The sequence below is a fragment of the Alligator mississippiensis genome, chromosome 7 (genome assembly GCF_030867095.1).
Source record: "Alligator mississippiensis isolate rAllMis1 chromosome 7, rAllMis1, whole genome shotgun sequence".
NCBI classification, from domain to species: domain Eukaryota; kingdom Metazoa; phylum Chordata; order Crocodylia; family Alligatoridae; genus Alligator; species Alligator mississippiensis.
The window spans coordinates 80,507,959-80,522,530 of NC_081830.1; the positions used below are offsets into that span (position 1 = coordinate 80,507,959).

A 14,572-nucleotide genomic window follows, 5' to 3' on the forward strand; every position below is an offset into this window, starting at 1 on the left:
ATCCATATCTATCCAGAGGATGCCAACTCACTTCACAGAGGTCACTGGACGGACAGCCAGCCTGCCTGTCCTAAGTTGGATTGGTAACATTCACCTGAGAAGCAAAAGGCTCTATATTCAATTTACAACTTCCCAAACCATCTAGTCCAGGGTTCACCAACCCCCGGCACGTGTGCCGAGCATGGCACGCGAGGCCATTTTGCTCGGCATGCCACGGCTGGCCCCTGCTCTGAGTAGCTGCTGCCAGCAATGGAGCCCGGGCTGCTCCCAGCAGGGCTTGCAGTGTCCCAGCTGCTTGCTGGGAGCAGCCTGGGCTCTTGGCTGGCAGCTGCTACCCAGAGCCGGGGTCAGCTGCAGCCAGGAGGTTGCAAACAGCTGCGCCGGGCTCCAGAGCCCTGGCATCAACTCCATGCTGAGCTTGGGGTAGGCTGTGTTGCCTTGCTGTCTGCCCTGAGGTGCACGTGCAGTCACTGCCAGCATAGAGCTGATGCCGGGGCTGCTTGCTGCAGCTGCTCAAAGCCCAGGCTGGCTACAAATAGCTGTACGGGGCTCCAGAGCCCAGTCACCAGCTCTGCTGGGAGCAGGGGAGAGGCTGGGGTTGCGCTGCCTCAGGCCCCTCCCCTACCACCTGTTCTGAGGCGCATGTGCATGCGCTGGTACAGGGCTGATGCCTGGGCTCTGGAGCCCGGCACAGCTCTTTGCAGCCTCCCGGCTGCAGCCAACCCCAGCTCTGGGTAGCTGCTGCCAGCTGGGAGCCCAGGCTGCTCCCAGCAAGCAGCTGGGATGCTGCAAGCGCTGCTGGGAGCAGCCCGGGCTCCAGCAGCTACCCAGAGCCAGGGTAGCGGCTGATGGCCACAGAGCCCACGCTGGGGGGCAGGGGCTTTGGGTGGGGGGCAAGAGGCACAAGCAGGGCATCCTGCCATGTACCTCCTGCCCTCATTTTGTTTTTCTGGCATGCCAGCACTCCGGCACCTTCCGAGGTAGGCATTGTGTTTTTCAGCACTCCTGCCCAAAAATGTTCCCTACCCCTGATCTAGTCTATATTCTAATACTTAGTGTTTTAAGTGACAACTTGTTAAATTGTAACACTTGTTTTTTGGGTTTTTTTAATAGTAACTATCTTTGACATACAAAGCCAGAAATCCTAATATGTGAAATAATTTATTGGGATGTAAATTTATGATTTAAAAATATCTGCAATTCTTCTGAACATCTCAAATCCAATAGATCCATCTGCATCACTATAGGCAACTCTATCTTTCCCATTATGCTTTTACCTTTTTTGTAATATTATTTTTTATTCTGTTTTCCTCCATGTTCAGACCCTGATTGTGGATTGTTATGGTTTACTCTATCATTTCAGATCCCTCTCTACATCTCTATTAGTAATCTTTCTTTCTCACTGGTGTGGCTGTGTTGCTTTCCTCTTTTGATCTCTTCATTAGTTGCTTCTTGTTTTCTTGTTTCAGACTTCCCATTGTCATCTGTAAGACTGCACGACTCCTATCTCTTTTCCTTTGTATATAACTTGTAGCCACCCAATTGTTAGCTTTAACTTTTTCTTTCACTTTTCTCTACACCTCTTTGTCTTGGCACTAACTCCTTGTAGGTTCAGACTGCATGTAAGATATTCCTGCCACAGTGCCTTTCAAAATGCTTTGTGTTTGGAATGAAAGGAGGATGCTCTTTAATTTTTAAGCAAGGTAGAATCTGAACCATTCTCTTCAGCCCCTGTATCATGTTCTGTACTGTATGTGTTTGAACAAGACTGTAAGTTTACTTGGGGCACAGAGCTTCTTTATCTAGGAAGGATTGAGCTCAGTGCTCAATAAATATATTAATATTTCAAGATACTTCTACTACACAGAATGACATCGTTATCTACAATACACAACTAACACTTTACATTCAAAGTAACTGTAAATCCAGTTAATCCTTTGACAAGCTCCTGGGAATTAGACGTTATTCATAGTTGACAAATGACAAAATTAAGACCATACGTATATTGTCAGGTGGGAGTGGAACTCCAGTACAAAGTGTTTTAAAAGCATGAAGAAGGATTAAGGAACACAAATCTCATTGACTTTATTGAGGGTTATGGTCCTAAATCATTTTGGGTGCTTTTGAAGAATCCCGCCCCGATGGTTTTTACTCTTACGCTGGGTTTTGAAGCAACACATGCTGAAGGACCCAAATGGGCAAATATTAAAACTAAGGGTATTCCCTATGATGGATAGGTTATTCAGCTTTTATTAATGCAAAAAGGAAGATGCTAGTAGCATATGAAAAGGGAGAAGCTTCCAACTTCTACTGAACTGTCTGTGGACTAAGGAGAGAAAAGTAGGAAGCTAGTTGATGGAGGTTTCCATAAAAGCTTTAACGATGGCTGAAGAACAAGCGGCAAGGTCCAGGGAACTGTACTGATACACAACAGTTAATAGTTCAAACTCGGGCCCAGTGGACTTGACATTGATCCACTCTTACTAAGGGAAGCGGTGTGCCCAAATTTGAACACAGCTGAAAATGAGACCTAGGAATCCCTTGTTCTATTAACAAGAATTGTGCAAGATAATGAGCTACCTATGCAGCATCTCGTATTTTAAAAACCTAATTGATAATTCAAATGTGCAACACTGTTGGATGCTTGATTAGGCAAGCTTCTAAATTAATTTTTTAAACATCTGTTTTAAAAAAAGCATTCAGGAATATTTCTGATTGTTCCCCATGTGCTAAATTAGCCCAAACAAGAGCATAATACATGCAGTGTTGTTTTACTCTACATACCCAAAAAACAGCAAGTCAAATCTGGGTATTTATGGATTAAAATATTCAGCATATTGGATCCCTGAAGAACATAACTAATTATTTTAATTAAAAATGTAAACATTTACGAAGCAATAAAAGCTTTATACTTTTCGTCTAGTTTGCCTAAAAGTAATTGGGGAACACTTTGTGGCATGTAAAAGCAGACTGTAATCCAAAATTACATTTAGGTCTTATTCAAGCAACCATCTAATGAGAAAATTCAATAAGTGAATATAGATTATGCCTTAACTAAAGGTTAAATAAGTTCATATCTAAAACTGAAGCATGGAGTTTCCTGTTACAATGCTGATAATAAGGGTGGGTGTTGTGCGATTAGTTTGTTTCTTTTCTTTTTTTACCGAACATCAAAGGGCAGATTTGAGTGATGTTAAAGAGGGAAATGTTCTTCAGCAAAGATAATTTTAAATAGGTCAGAATTTGTAAGAGCTGGGCATAAGGACAATTCTTTTTTTGTGCTCAGATGGCAGGGTGATAAAAATTATTATAGATAATCCAATAATGTCTCAGATATGCTAGCGGCTGTATTGTGTGTCAACCTTTCTGTGTTAGTGCCCAGTGCAATGATGGATGGTCATCACTCCATCCTTCTGATGTGACACCCTAGGGCAACAATCGCTGTTTTAAATTGTAAAAATATACTCTGGCACCGTAAGGGCACACGTGCTTGCACCATCTTACATTTTCAGAATTGTACAGAGGCGCAGATGCACTGCACAAGTTTAAATGACTGTAAAGTGTACTTACTGTTAAGCGGCTTTTTTTTTTTTTAGCCTGGCAGGCATTATTCTTCCCGCTAGGGGGTAGCATTTCCTCAGGGTCTGATCGCTACACATTGAATCTAGATTACTGACCGGTGGGTTTCTGATCCTTTTTTACCAACAGAAGTAGAAGTGACCCTCTTTCATTCCCTTTTCATGATAATAACCTTCTTTCTTCCATGCTTCATAGACTATTTCAAATAAGTACAACCTCGTTTGTTTTTTCTGTTGCAGCCAAATGCTGTAAAGCCCACTAAAACCAACGGGGTCTTTAGAGCAAGCTCTTTGTGATCTGCCAGTTATCTTCCTGCAGGTTAAGTGGCTTCTGTTCATATCATTCCATTATGCTGTGTTATTAGCAAGAGAGGAGTTATGTGCTCATGAGCCTTTCCAGTTTGAAAGAAATCCCTCTATCGGAACCCTCGACTCTTTCTCCAATACCTAACAGATCCTTTGCTACCAGGACAGATGCTGCTCTCGGGTAAGTCCTGAGCAGTGGTCTCCACTGGCTCACAGAGAAGATGTTACTTGCACCCATAGGAAGTTGAAAAGTTTAAAGTTAACAGCAGGAGCAACATGCAACATGCTGCTTGCTCAGTGTTGTTGCCAATGAGCAAGCAAGGTAGGGGATCACTGGTCCAGAGTAATTCTACTGAGTTTATACAATGCCCTCAGGATTTAACACACAATTTCCAATGCTACAAGGGCTAACTTTCTTAAAAGGCTATAAATTAAGCATTTCACCCTAAGCGCTGCTTCCACACGAAGCATTTCACAGTTCTGTTTCTTCATCCCTTGATGTAAACACTTTGCTTGCACTTTAAGGGCCTCAGTGTAAACTGTATGTAACAGCAGCAGGAGTCACGTAATGGTCTATCCATCGTGTATCTTTGTAGACCAGAGCAGAAAGAAGTGACTCGTGTCAAATTGTAAAAATCCCTGAAATAATTAGATACATTTTTCAGATTTTTTTTTCAATTTGTCACTAGTCACTTCTTTCCACTCCTGTTATTATCTTCAGAGTCCCCCTATCCTTTAGCCCATCAACATCCCTTCCAACATGAGAAGAACATAAATGAACCAGAGAAAAGGAAATATGGTTTTGGACTAGACCACTACCCTGTGACTCAGGAAGTCTGGGTTCATACCCTAGCAGTGCCGCAGGCTTCCTGCATGTCCTCTGTCGGGTCATCCAACACCTGCCGCAGTTTGACCATGATATAGCTTGGAGTCTATTCAACAAATAGATTATAATAATACCTTAGACCAGTGGTTCTCGGTTTTTTTCGACTCAAAGCACTCCTCAGAAAACAGTAACTCTTATTTTTCTCTCAAATTTTTTCCTACAGAAACCCCCCCCCAGCAATTCTCCTGTTGCAAATAACTCGTAAAGGCCACAACAAGTAGGAATGTTTTTAACACTCCAGATTCCTAGTTGAAATCTCTGGCTTTATCTCGTGAAACGTGGTTTTCACACCTAACAGCACTAACATTGCGTGGCAGCCCCGGAGCACCCTTGAAAGGGTCTTGGGGCACCCCAGGGTGCCATGGCATCCTGCGTGAGAACCACTGCCTTAGGAAATCTCTGCAGTTGAGCACAGTCCCGAGACAACGAGTTGGTTGTAAAACAGTGTCCAAGATCCAGGAGGGGTGCGGGGGGGGGAGAAATCTTTATTCTGGGTCTTGTGATTTGGCCGAAATTCCCCCAGGCGAGATCTGATGCGGCGGCGCGCGCTGCGAAGCCCTCTAAAGCCGAGAAGGGGTCTCATCACGATCCGCCTGCGATCCTGCGGGTTCAACGGCCTCCGCTCAGATCATTTCAGCGGTACATGGATCATTTCAATACGCGGACGCGGAGGGTGCATGGATCTGGCTGCAGGGAAAGTTCATTTTAGGACGCGGGCGGCGCAGCTAAGAACAGCTTTCGGAGCCTGGCCACAAGAGCATTTCCACCTCTTTTGAGTCGGTGTGCTAAAAGGGATCGCCTTGACCCTGGTCTGCCCTTTTCCCCTGGCCCGGGCAGAGGTGGGATTGTCCCCTAGTTTTGGGGGGAGACAACGGCACCCCAGGAGCCACCCAGGCCAGAGATGCCTCTCCCCCGGGGCAAAGGGGAGCAAGCCCTCTCCCCCTTCCTGCCCGAGCCCGCAGGAGCTGCGGCCTAGAGCCGGGCGCGGGGCTGGACACAGGCGGGCGGTGCTCGGCGCTGCAGCGGGCGGGGCACGGAATCGGGTGTCACTCCGGCTTGGCCCGGCGGGCACCTCCCCGCCCCCGGCCCGGCAGCTGGTGCGGCTCCTGCTGCCATTGGATTAAAAATAGCAGCCGCCCTCGCGGCCCCCCTTCCCCCGCCCGGCCCGGCTCGGCTCGGCTCGGCGCGGCGCGGCGCGGGCTGCGGGCGCGGGCGCGGGGCCGGGCGGGAGCATGCAGCGCGCCGCGCTCCTGGGCGGCGGGCGGGATGCGCAGATGGCGGCGGCGGACCTGGGCGAGATGCTGGTGCCCTACATGCCCACGATCCGCGTGCCCAAGGCCGGCGACCGCGTCTACAAGGCGGAGTGCGCCTTCTCCTACGACTCGCCCGTGAGTGCGACCCCCCTCCCTTCGCCGCAGGGCAAGCCAGGGCTCCTCCGCTCCTAGGGGCATTGCAAAGGGCAAGTGGGGGGATCCCCCGCTCGCTGCCCCCCCTTCACAGCTGGCACTAGGCCTTGGGTTTCCCAGGCTGGGGGTTGGTTTGATTTTGCAGGCTCCGGGCGGCGGTGGACTAGTGCCCCCCGGTTCTTCTCTCCTCCTTGTCCTCCCCGAGCAAGCGAAGCCACCGAGCGGGCGCCGGTGTGGCGGTTTTTGGAGGGGGCTCGGGGCAGTTTGCCAGGGGCCCTCGGCTCTGCGCGTCGCTGCTGGGTTTTTGCGTTCCTGCAGAGCTGGCGACGGGCAGCGAGCGTCCCCATTCATGTATTTTGTGTCAGCGGGATGCTCCGTAGTGTGGCCTTCGGTGTAAATGTCCGGTCACTTAAAAAACCCCCGGCCCTACCTGAGATTTACCTCTTCCGTTTTGTACAGGGGCATCGCTATAACCCGCAGGAGAGTCGCATTTTTTATCCCTTTTTTGTGTAGTTGGCTGTCAGGTCTCTGCTTGGTGTGTGCGGCCTCCGATGCTATCACATGTTCGTTGGGCCCTGATATTGCAATTGGATCCATGTAGAGACTTGCGCCCATGTAAAACAACATACTTCTTTGGGTTCGGTTGCAGGATCTGGGGTCTTGGCTATTCTCTTCATTGCTTATAAACATCAACAGTGAGGCATCAAATCCTTCCACTTAGATGATAGGTAAGGGAAGTGAAAGGCTGTTTTAAATCCACTGAAGTTGAATGTGCTTCTAATATAGTTTTCCATAAGTAAGGTGAGTACTGTGCATTGACATCAAGTTAAAGTGTCATTTCATAGACATTAGGGCTGGAAGGGACTTCGGAAGATCATCGAGTCCAGCCCCCTGCCCAATATGCCAGAGAGAAATCAAAAAGAAGCACAACATCTGTAATCCTGAGTTTTCAGATGTTTGCGCGATTCTGATTTTTAACTCAATTCGTATTTTTTTTTTTTGCTTTGATATTTCACTTTAATTTGGGGAATCCAAATGGGTTTCAGAGGTGACTCAGCTGTCTGGTGTTCATCATGTCTTGTTGAGGACAGGTTATTTTTACCCATACACTTGAGATCTCAAGTGTCACCAGCAGCCCTCTCTGCTTTGGGATGTCGAAAAAGGCCAGATCAGATGCTACAACAAAGAAATGAATTATTACATATTTAATGGGAGTGGAGGGAACAGAAATCAATGTGATGCAGTGTTCCCTTGCTACTTTTCTGTTTGATCTAGCATGTAATTAATGGATCTAGTAACCTGTCAAGACCTCCGAGACATTGTGGTAAAAAGTTTGTGTTAACTGACAGGCAAAGCTGCTAAATTACGAATGAAATGGAAAAAAAGAGATCAGGTGACTGAATATTAACAGAAAAACATATGTAAGTGGAATATAGAGGTATAGTTTCCGAGTGCCCAAGTCCTCTTGCGTTCAGTGGGAGCCACTAGGCCAATGCTTAGACCAATCTTACATTGTGCCATGATAAGACTCCTTCTTCATACAAGTTTGTAAATACAGAGTGGCCAAATGCTGAAGTTGCTTGTACCCATGCAGCTGCAGTGAGAGCCCAATTGGGCTTAGTATCTGTTGTCCAGTGCCAGTCCTCAGTGCCTTTGGGCAGAAGATTTATTCCAGTGTCCTCTCTTGTATTGGAGGGTTGGGTGATTAGGACAGTGCTCACTGGTATTATTTCTAAACCTAGCTCTGACTCTAGTCATCAAACCTGTTTGAGCTAACGCACCCCGTAAAGCCATGTACACATTTGAAAACGACAACACTTCATTGCTTTCTCCACAATGTAAATGTGTGAGCTAAGTGTACACGTGTGTCATAGTTAATGGAAGATGTTTCCCGCACCATACTTCATATTAAATTGGTTTGGTAACGTGTTCTTGCAGGTTGGCACACATGAACGACTGTGTATTGGGTTTTGCCTGGGCCAGTGGTTCTCAGCCCTTTTAAATTCAGGGCGCCCCTTCAGAAGGTTTCTGAATTTAGTGGCACCACCGTTAAAAGCCACCGTTGTGCTGCCTCAGTTTACCTTGGTGGTTCTCATTGGGGTGCTGCTGCTGCCAGCTGAAGGCTCCCCTTATGTGGAGCATAACCCCTGGCTGGGAAGCAGCAGTAACAGGACCTCAGCGCTTCTGCCTACCCTAGGTTTATCTGATAAGCTTATCTGAGTTGAGCGGAGACAGTGCAACAATAGCGTTTCTCAACCAGGATGCTGCTCAGTTTATCCTAGGTTCAGCTAATAAGCCTGATGCGGACAGGAGGGCCTGCTCCTGCCATCGCCACTCCTCGGTCCAGCTCTGCTTTCTGCATGAGGTGTGTGGCACCGTTGAAAGGATCTTGCGATACCCCGGGGAGCTGCAGCATTGGGCTAGATGTCTATTCTGTCTTTGGAAGAGGAAGGTAGATTTGATTCTGGAGCATTAAAACAAATGAGAACCCTTACCAAAATACCCTCTTGGGTTTCTTATCTGGTGGTTTGCTGGTTGCATTTTCAACCTGGGAAGTAACTATTTCCCCCCATAATTTACAACCTTACATAATATTTCCTTATACCCTCTTGTCCTCCTTGTTTGACACCTAGTACTGCATTTGTCACTATAACACAAGTCCCTGCAGATTTGTTTAAAACCAGCTGCTTTGCCAGTGTTTTATTCTGGCCCTTGAATGGCAAATTTTATTTTTATAGTAGATCTCATTAACACCATAGTACTGTCCCGTGCAAATTTCACCCCTGATCTTTTGCTTTCCCAAGAAAATAAATGTCCTGGGCATTTTGGAACTGTATCTTGTGGCTGTCCTGGCTAGAAGGAAAGTGGGTTAATGGATGAAGGCTAGAGTCAGAAAATCTGAGTTCTGCCATGCACTTGTGGTGCGATCTTGGGCAAGTTACTTAAGCTCTCTCTGCGGTTGCAGTTTCTGCAGCTGGAATAATGATGCCCTACTGAGGTGGTTGTGAGCTTTAACCTGTGGCATCACACCAAACTTTGCAGATTTGACAGAAAGAAATGATCAAGTGTCAGCTTTGTATTAGATGGGAGACGGTGGTAAATTGTCATAAAGAGGAATAGACTGCATACACCACCACCGTTTTGTTCCTCGGGGTCGGGGGGGACGTATAAACCCTACTTTCTCTGAAAATCTGAGAGCACTGGGATTTTTCTTGTGTGTTCAACAATGCTGTTGCTTCAGAAGTGTGGGTATGGATACGAGGCGGCCATTCCAGATGTTTTCCCATTTAGGACAAACCCTAAAATAAACCAGTTAGTTATGGCCTGAACTCTAAAATCTGCTTTCCAGGTCCAACAAAATCTAGCAGGCTAATTTCTGATAACTCCACAGGAGCCCAAGTGACATCGGGCTCCATACACTCAGCAGCCCAAGTGACATTCTCTGCAGCGAGCCGCAGAAGACTCCATGCTTGCTCCGAAGGTAGCTGATTAATTAGGAAGTGCCCCTTTTTCGTGTGTTTTAATTAATTCTATTTAGCTGCTACAAAGGCTCAGTTTGTCCCGTTGTGGTTTGGCTTCTGTAAACCTGGACTCCTGAAGGGAAGGAAGACTGCTATAGCAGCGTGCACGTCTACCTCTAGCGACTGGCCCAGTACACGGAATAACCTCTTGCTTTCTCATAACTTGAGAGGCAGCAGCCTGTAGTTTCCATTCTGGCGTGCCAGTGTTCAGTCTCCTCTGCTGACCGTTGTCCCTGCATACATGTGATTGGGGTGTCTTGTGCCAAATTTCCATCAGTTTGTCACGTGTGACGTCTCTTCCTTTGTTGGCAGCTGGGGTTGGTATTGTGTTGTTTGGGAGGAAGCTATGTTTAAACCGTCTCTGCTCTCTCTCTAGCATTTTTTATGGAGAGCTATAGGTTCGCCGCATGCAATTCGATTAAAGAAAAGGCAGTCGTTCTGCCCTAAAGAGCTTGTGACCCGTGTTAAGTCAGGCAGGTCAGTGGGAGAGATGACTCCTGAAAAGGGGACCAAAATTGGAGGATCAGGTCTTATGTGCAGACTTTATATAACTGAGACGTACGTTCTGTGAACGCTGGGTCTTCATTTGGGTGAACTCTTGTAACAATCCGGCACAGATTGTGTGTTCGCAGGTCCACGCATTTCAGGAAGACACTGGAGCAGCATAAAGCTTGGCTTCAGTGCTGCTGGAAACCTAGCTGCTGACAACAGCTTCTCATGTGGATATTGCTGACTTAATTTTTGTGACTTGGGAAGCTCTGTAACGGTTGTATTAGGACAAGTCCCGAAGGGTTCAGCTGCGCCAATGCCCTGTTGTTTATCAGACGGTGCAGTAAAACCTGTGTGTGTGGTTGGCATCAGCGGCCACAATCCGTGTAACTTTGTAGCAGCAAATTTTGTTCATGTCCCCTGTTGTGTCAGTGTTTCAACAAAGATGCAGGCTTTTTTAAATAAGAGGGCGGCAGCACAAACAAATTCCTAGACTTTATATCTTGAATATTATTCCAGAAATGATTCTGGCCGAGCTGGAAAGCAATGTGTTTTTCTCTATGTTGGAATTCACTGAATTGCTTGGTGGCATGTGGCGGGCTGGAATGAACAGCAATCTTTGTTTTGGGACTGCTGCATATCTTTAGTCTGGGGATGGGACACAGTCGGGGGCTTTTATTGCTCCCAAAAAAGATTATTGAAGTTTATGACTTGACTGGCAGATGTTTTCTTTGCTGGTTCACAGGACATTTTGACATTGGAGTTAACCAGATGGTCAGTGCTACATCCAGTTTTTCAAAGTTTGCAAAGCATGTAAGGATCACATACGCACTAGTTCAAGTAGGAGAAATAGATCCTCTTTGATTCATAGATTCACCGATTGTTAGGGGCTGGAAGGGATCTTGCGGATCATTGGGTCCAGCCCCCCCACTCTAGGCAGGAAGACAACTGGGGCTAGGTGACCCCAGCGATGTGACTGTCTAGTCTCCTCTTGAAAACCTCCAGGGTAGGTGACTGCACCACCTGGATCCTTACATTGCCTGTTATAATTCACTTCTAAGTATTTGGGGTAAAGCTAGGTAAAACAGCCATCAACTCCATCATCAGTATGTATTAAATTGCCGGCGAGCTTCACATATCATGTAGTGCAGCAAACATCTGACACCATCCATAAGAGGACTGTTGTATGTTGGATCCCATGGCTGTATATCGTTTTCTGCTCCTGTGTCCTAGGTCACAAATTCCTGTGGATCAACGTTTGTCTTGCTCTTAAAACTACTGAGTAACACTGAAGCCGTGCTTGCCATGGACGTGTCTAAACCCGTTGTGTCAGAATGACGCATGCTGCTCTGTAATGCCACGGGGGGAGCCCTGGGCAGCTTTGTTTTATGAAAGCAAGTGATGAGTATAATTCTACATTTTAGACTGGTGGCAGGTTTAATTTTAGTATGATTAGCACAAATAGCCTCTTGCAAATGGCATATAGCTACTGCCACCCTGCCTCAGACTTCTGGTCCTTCTAGTTCAGTGTCCGATCTCCAGCAGTGGCAGAGGAAGTACATGAAGACATTAGCAGGCAGTGATAAAATATTCTGCTCTGAGGGAAGTTTTCTTTTCACCTATAAGAGTTAGAAGTTGGTTTAGGTCCTGGGGCGTGAGACTTTGTGGTCCTGCCAAAGCCCTGGGCTGGTTTTTGGAATATTATAACCACATATGTTGACCCATAGAAAGACCTGATCCTTTGAATCCTGCTAAGCTCTTGATCGCCGTAACATTTTGTGGCAATGAGTCCCACAGGCTACTTGTGCTCTGAGTGGCAATGTATTTTCTTCATCGGTTCTCAGTCTGGATCCACTTGGCTGGCATTTCTGTGCGAGGACAAATCTTTCTTCTACAGAGGTCTGTGACACAGCACAGCACCCCTGAATGCCGGCGACTTCAGGATTTGGCAGGAAATCGCATTCCAATCTATGAGGGATAACTGATTTCTCTGTATGTGATGTAATTGATGATAATATGAATATTTCGGGCTGCTTCCACGTCCTCTTGCTCTTCTCATATGAAACAGGGAGAACAGAAGTTTGTGATCTGACACCACTCATTGTTTTGTATGCTCATGTTTCAAGACGTGATAAAATGGCGACTCAGTTTAAAGCCATACGTGGGGAATTTTGTTTCGTAGCGGTAGCTACCAGGCCAGTGGCTACAAGGCCTGTCCTTATTGTTCTCATGTGTTTGTTTTTTTTTAATTTAATTTAGTTTTTCGCTATCCTTTTCCAACTGATGTTCTCCTGTCCTTTTTGACTGTGTTCATATTCATATCCATTTTCCAGCCGCCGTCCCAGTAGTTCATAACATCTCTTCCCCCTGCCTTTCTGAAAGGTTTTCCCTTCTTTTCTCTATCTGCTTGAGTCCTCCTCTGTCACCTTGTCTTCTGTTTGTCCTCTTGGTTTTTCCCCTCTCCAGCATCTTGCCTTTCCCCTTGCCTGTCCCCCTTGGCAGGCCTGTGTCCCTTTTCCTCATGCATTCCTTCCTATCTTCCTTTGAGTCCAAAAGGTTGATCTCGTGTCAGGCTTGGAGTTTGTATTGTTATCCAGTACCTCTTTATAATAAACTAGAGTTTTCCTATCCAGTGCGTAGTTTAAATGTGGGCAAAATGCGAGTTACTGATATACCGGGGAGCCTGGAGGTGGCTTTTTATTGTGCTAAGGTGGTCTTCATATGCTCTTGTGTTCAGTCACTGTGACAGTCCCTTTGTTCCTCTATGTAGCAATGGCACATGAAAGGTACTGGCTTGCTTTGTGTTTCCTTTTGTAACATAATGTCTATTTTTCAGAGGAATATTATATGCTGGAGCTTCTGCCATTTTAACTTTTTCAAAGTTGCCAAAATAAGCAGGATGTCTTTTTGTTTTCCACGTGGTTTTCCACATGGCACGTGTTTTAGGAATTTGCCTTTGATTCTTCCAGATACACTAGACCAACCGCAGACCCAGCTAGAGTTTGAATAAAACCCTAAAATGCTCCCCTTGGTTGTCATTTCTTGGAGGACAATCTCACTTCCATTAGAATAGTCGTGTTCATCCGGTGGACCCAATCTGGTGCCTGGGGTGTGGGCGGCAGGCTCCATCCGGTCTCATGGAGGGGATGGATGGGAAGCCCAGCTTTGATCCAGCCACGCAAGGAAAGGGGGCTTGGCCTGGCCCAGTGGAGGCGAAGAAGAGGTATGGCCCAACCCCAGGGGAGGAAGGGGGCCCAGCTCAGCCACAACCTGGCCATGCTGGGGGAAAGAGGGCATAGCCCAACCCCTAGGAGGGAGAAAGGGGCATGGCCAACCTCAAAGCACCCATGCAGGGGAAGGGAGCATGACCTGGCTCCACAAGAGGAAAGGGGCAGCTCCAACCTGCCACATTGGGCTTGGGATTTTGGCAGCAGGGAGGGCGGCAGTATATATATATATATATATATATATATATATATATATATATATATATATTATTATATATATGCCACTGTTCTCCTGCCACCAAACTTTCTGATGGGTATGGAGCCCCGCAGTTCAGATTCAAAGCCTCCCCAGGCTGCATTCGGGCTGTGGGCCGGAGGTTGAACACCCTTGTGTTAGAAGTCAGTGATACAAGCCCCATTAAAGCCAGGGATTTGGCAGGGAATAGCAATCAGATATGCGAGAGGTAACTACTATTCCTCTTTTTGTGACAAAATTAATGGCAGTCATGAATATTAGGTTAGCCGTTCTCCTTCCTCCAGTGATACATTTTAGGAAGTTTTAATACTGCGTGGTGTAGATATAAAATAAATTGCCATCTTTCACATTTTGTGTCCAAATCTGACTGTTTGCCGTGTGAGTGGCATATCATAGCCACAGGCCGTTATAAATCCATTATTATCCTAGCTGCATCAGGGAATAAAAATGTTAAGCCCTAGATTTCCCTGAGGGCCTACACAGCTCAGGGATTGGTAATAGGATAAAGGTCGCCAGTTCAAATCCAGATCAGGTCAGTAATGGCTTTTAGGCATGAACATCTGGTGCCTCATGTATGTGAAATGAGACGTTACTCTCACTCTGCTTCCTCCTAGGCGGGTGTTTATACTTGCCAGTTCTCCCCCTACTAACATCTTGCTCCATTTTCCCACAAGTTTGAGAGGAAAGTGTCCCCATCATACTTTAACTATCTACCCTTGTGGATTCCCATCCCAGAAGTTGTACCCCCGGGCTCAACACGAGCACAAAATCCTTCCTAAAGAAATGATGCAAGATAATCTTCCTATAATGTCTGCTCCTTGGAGCAGGGATGTGCCTCCCTCTAGGATGGGAAAGCCTCTGCCTCACTGTAGCTGCTACCTCCATGTAAACTGGCAAGAGGAT

At 46.6% G+C, this 14,572-nt stretch overlaps 1 protein-coding gene across 4 annotated transcripts in view; it reads left to right on the forward strand.

Moving 5' to 3' along the window:
• Positions 1-5,914: 5,914 nt before the first annotated feature.
• Positions 5,915-14,572, forward strand: part of USP13 (ubiquitin specific peptidase 13) — a 75,560-nt gene continuing 66,902 nt past the window's right edge. For all 4 annotated transcript variants that reach the window (XR_002087435.2, XR_009463532.1, XR_009463533.1 and 1 more), the window contains exon 1: positions 5,915-6,158. Coding sequence is in view for 1 of the 4 variants with exons in the window: in XM_014606236.3 (XP_014461722.1) it covers positions 6,003-6,158 (156 nt within the window). In the remaining 3 variants the exon portion in view is untranslated. The remainder of the gene's footprint in view (positions 6,159-14,572) is intronic.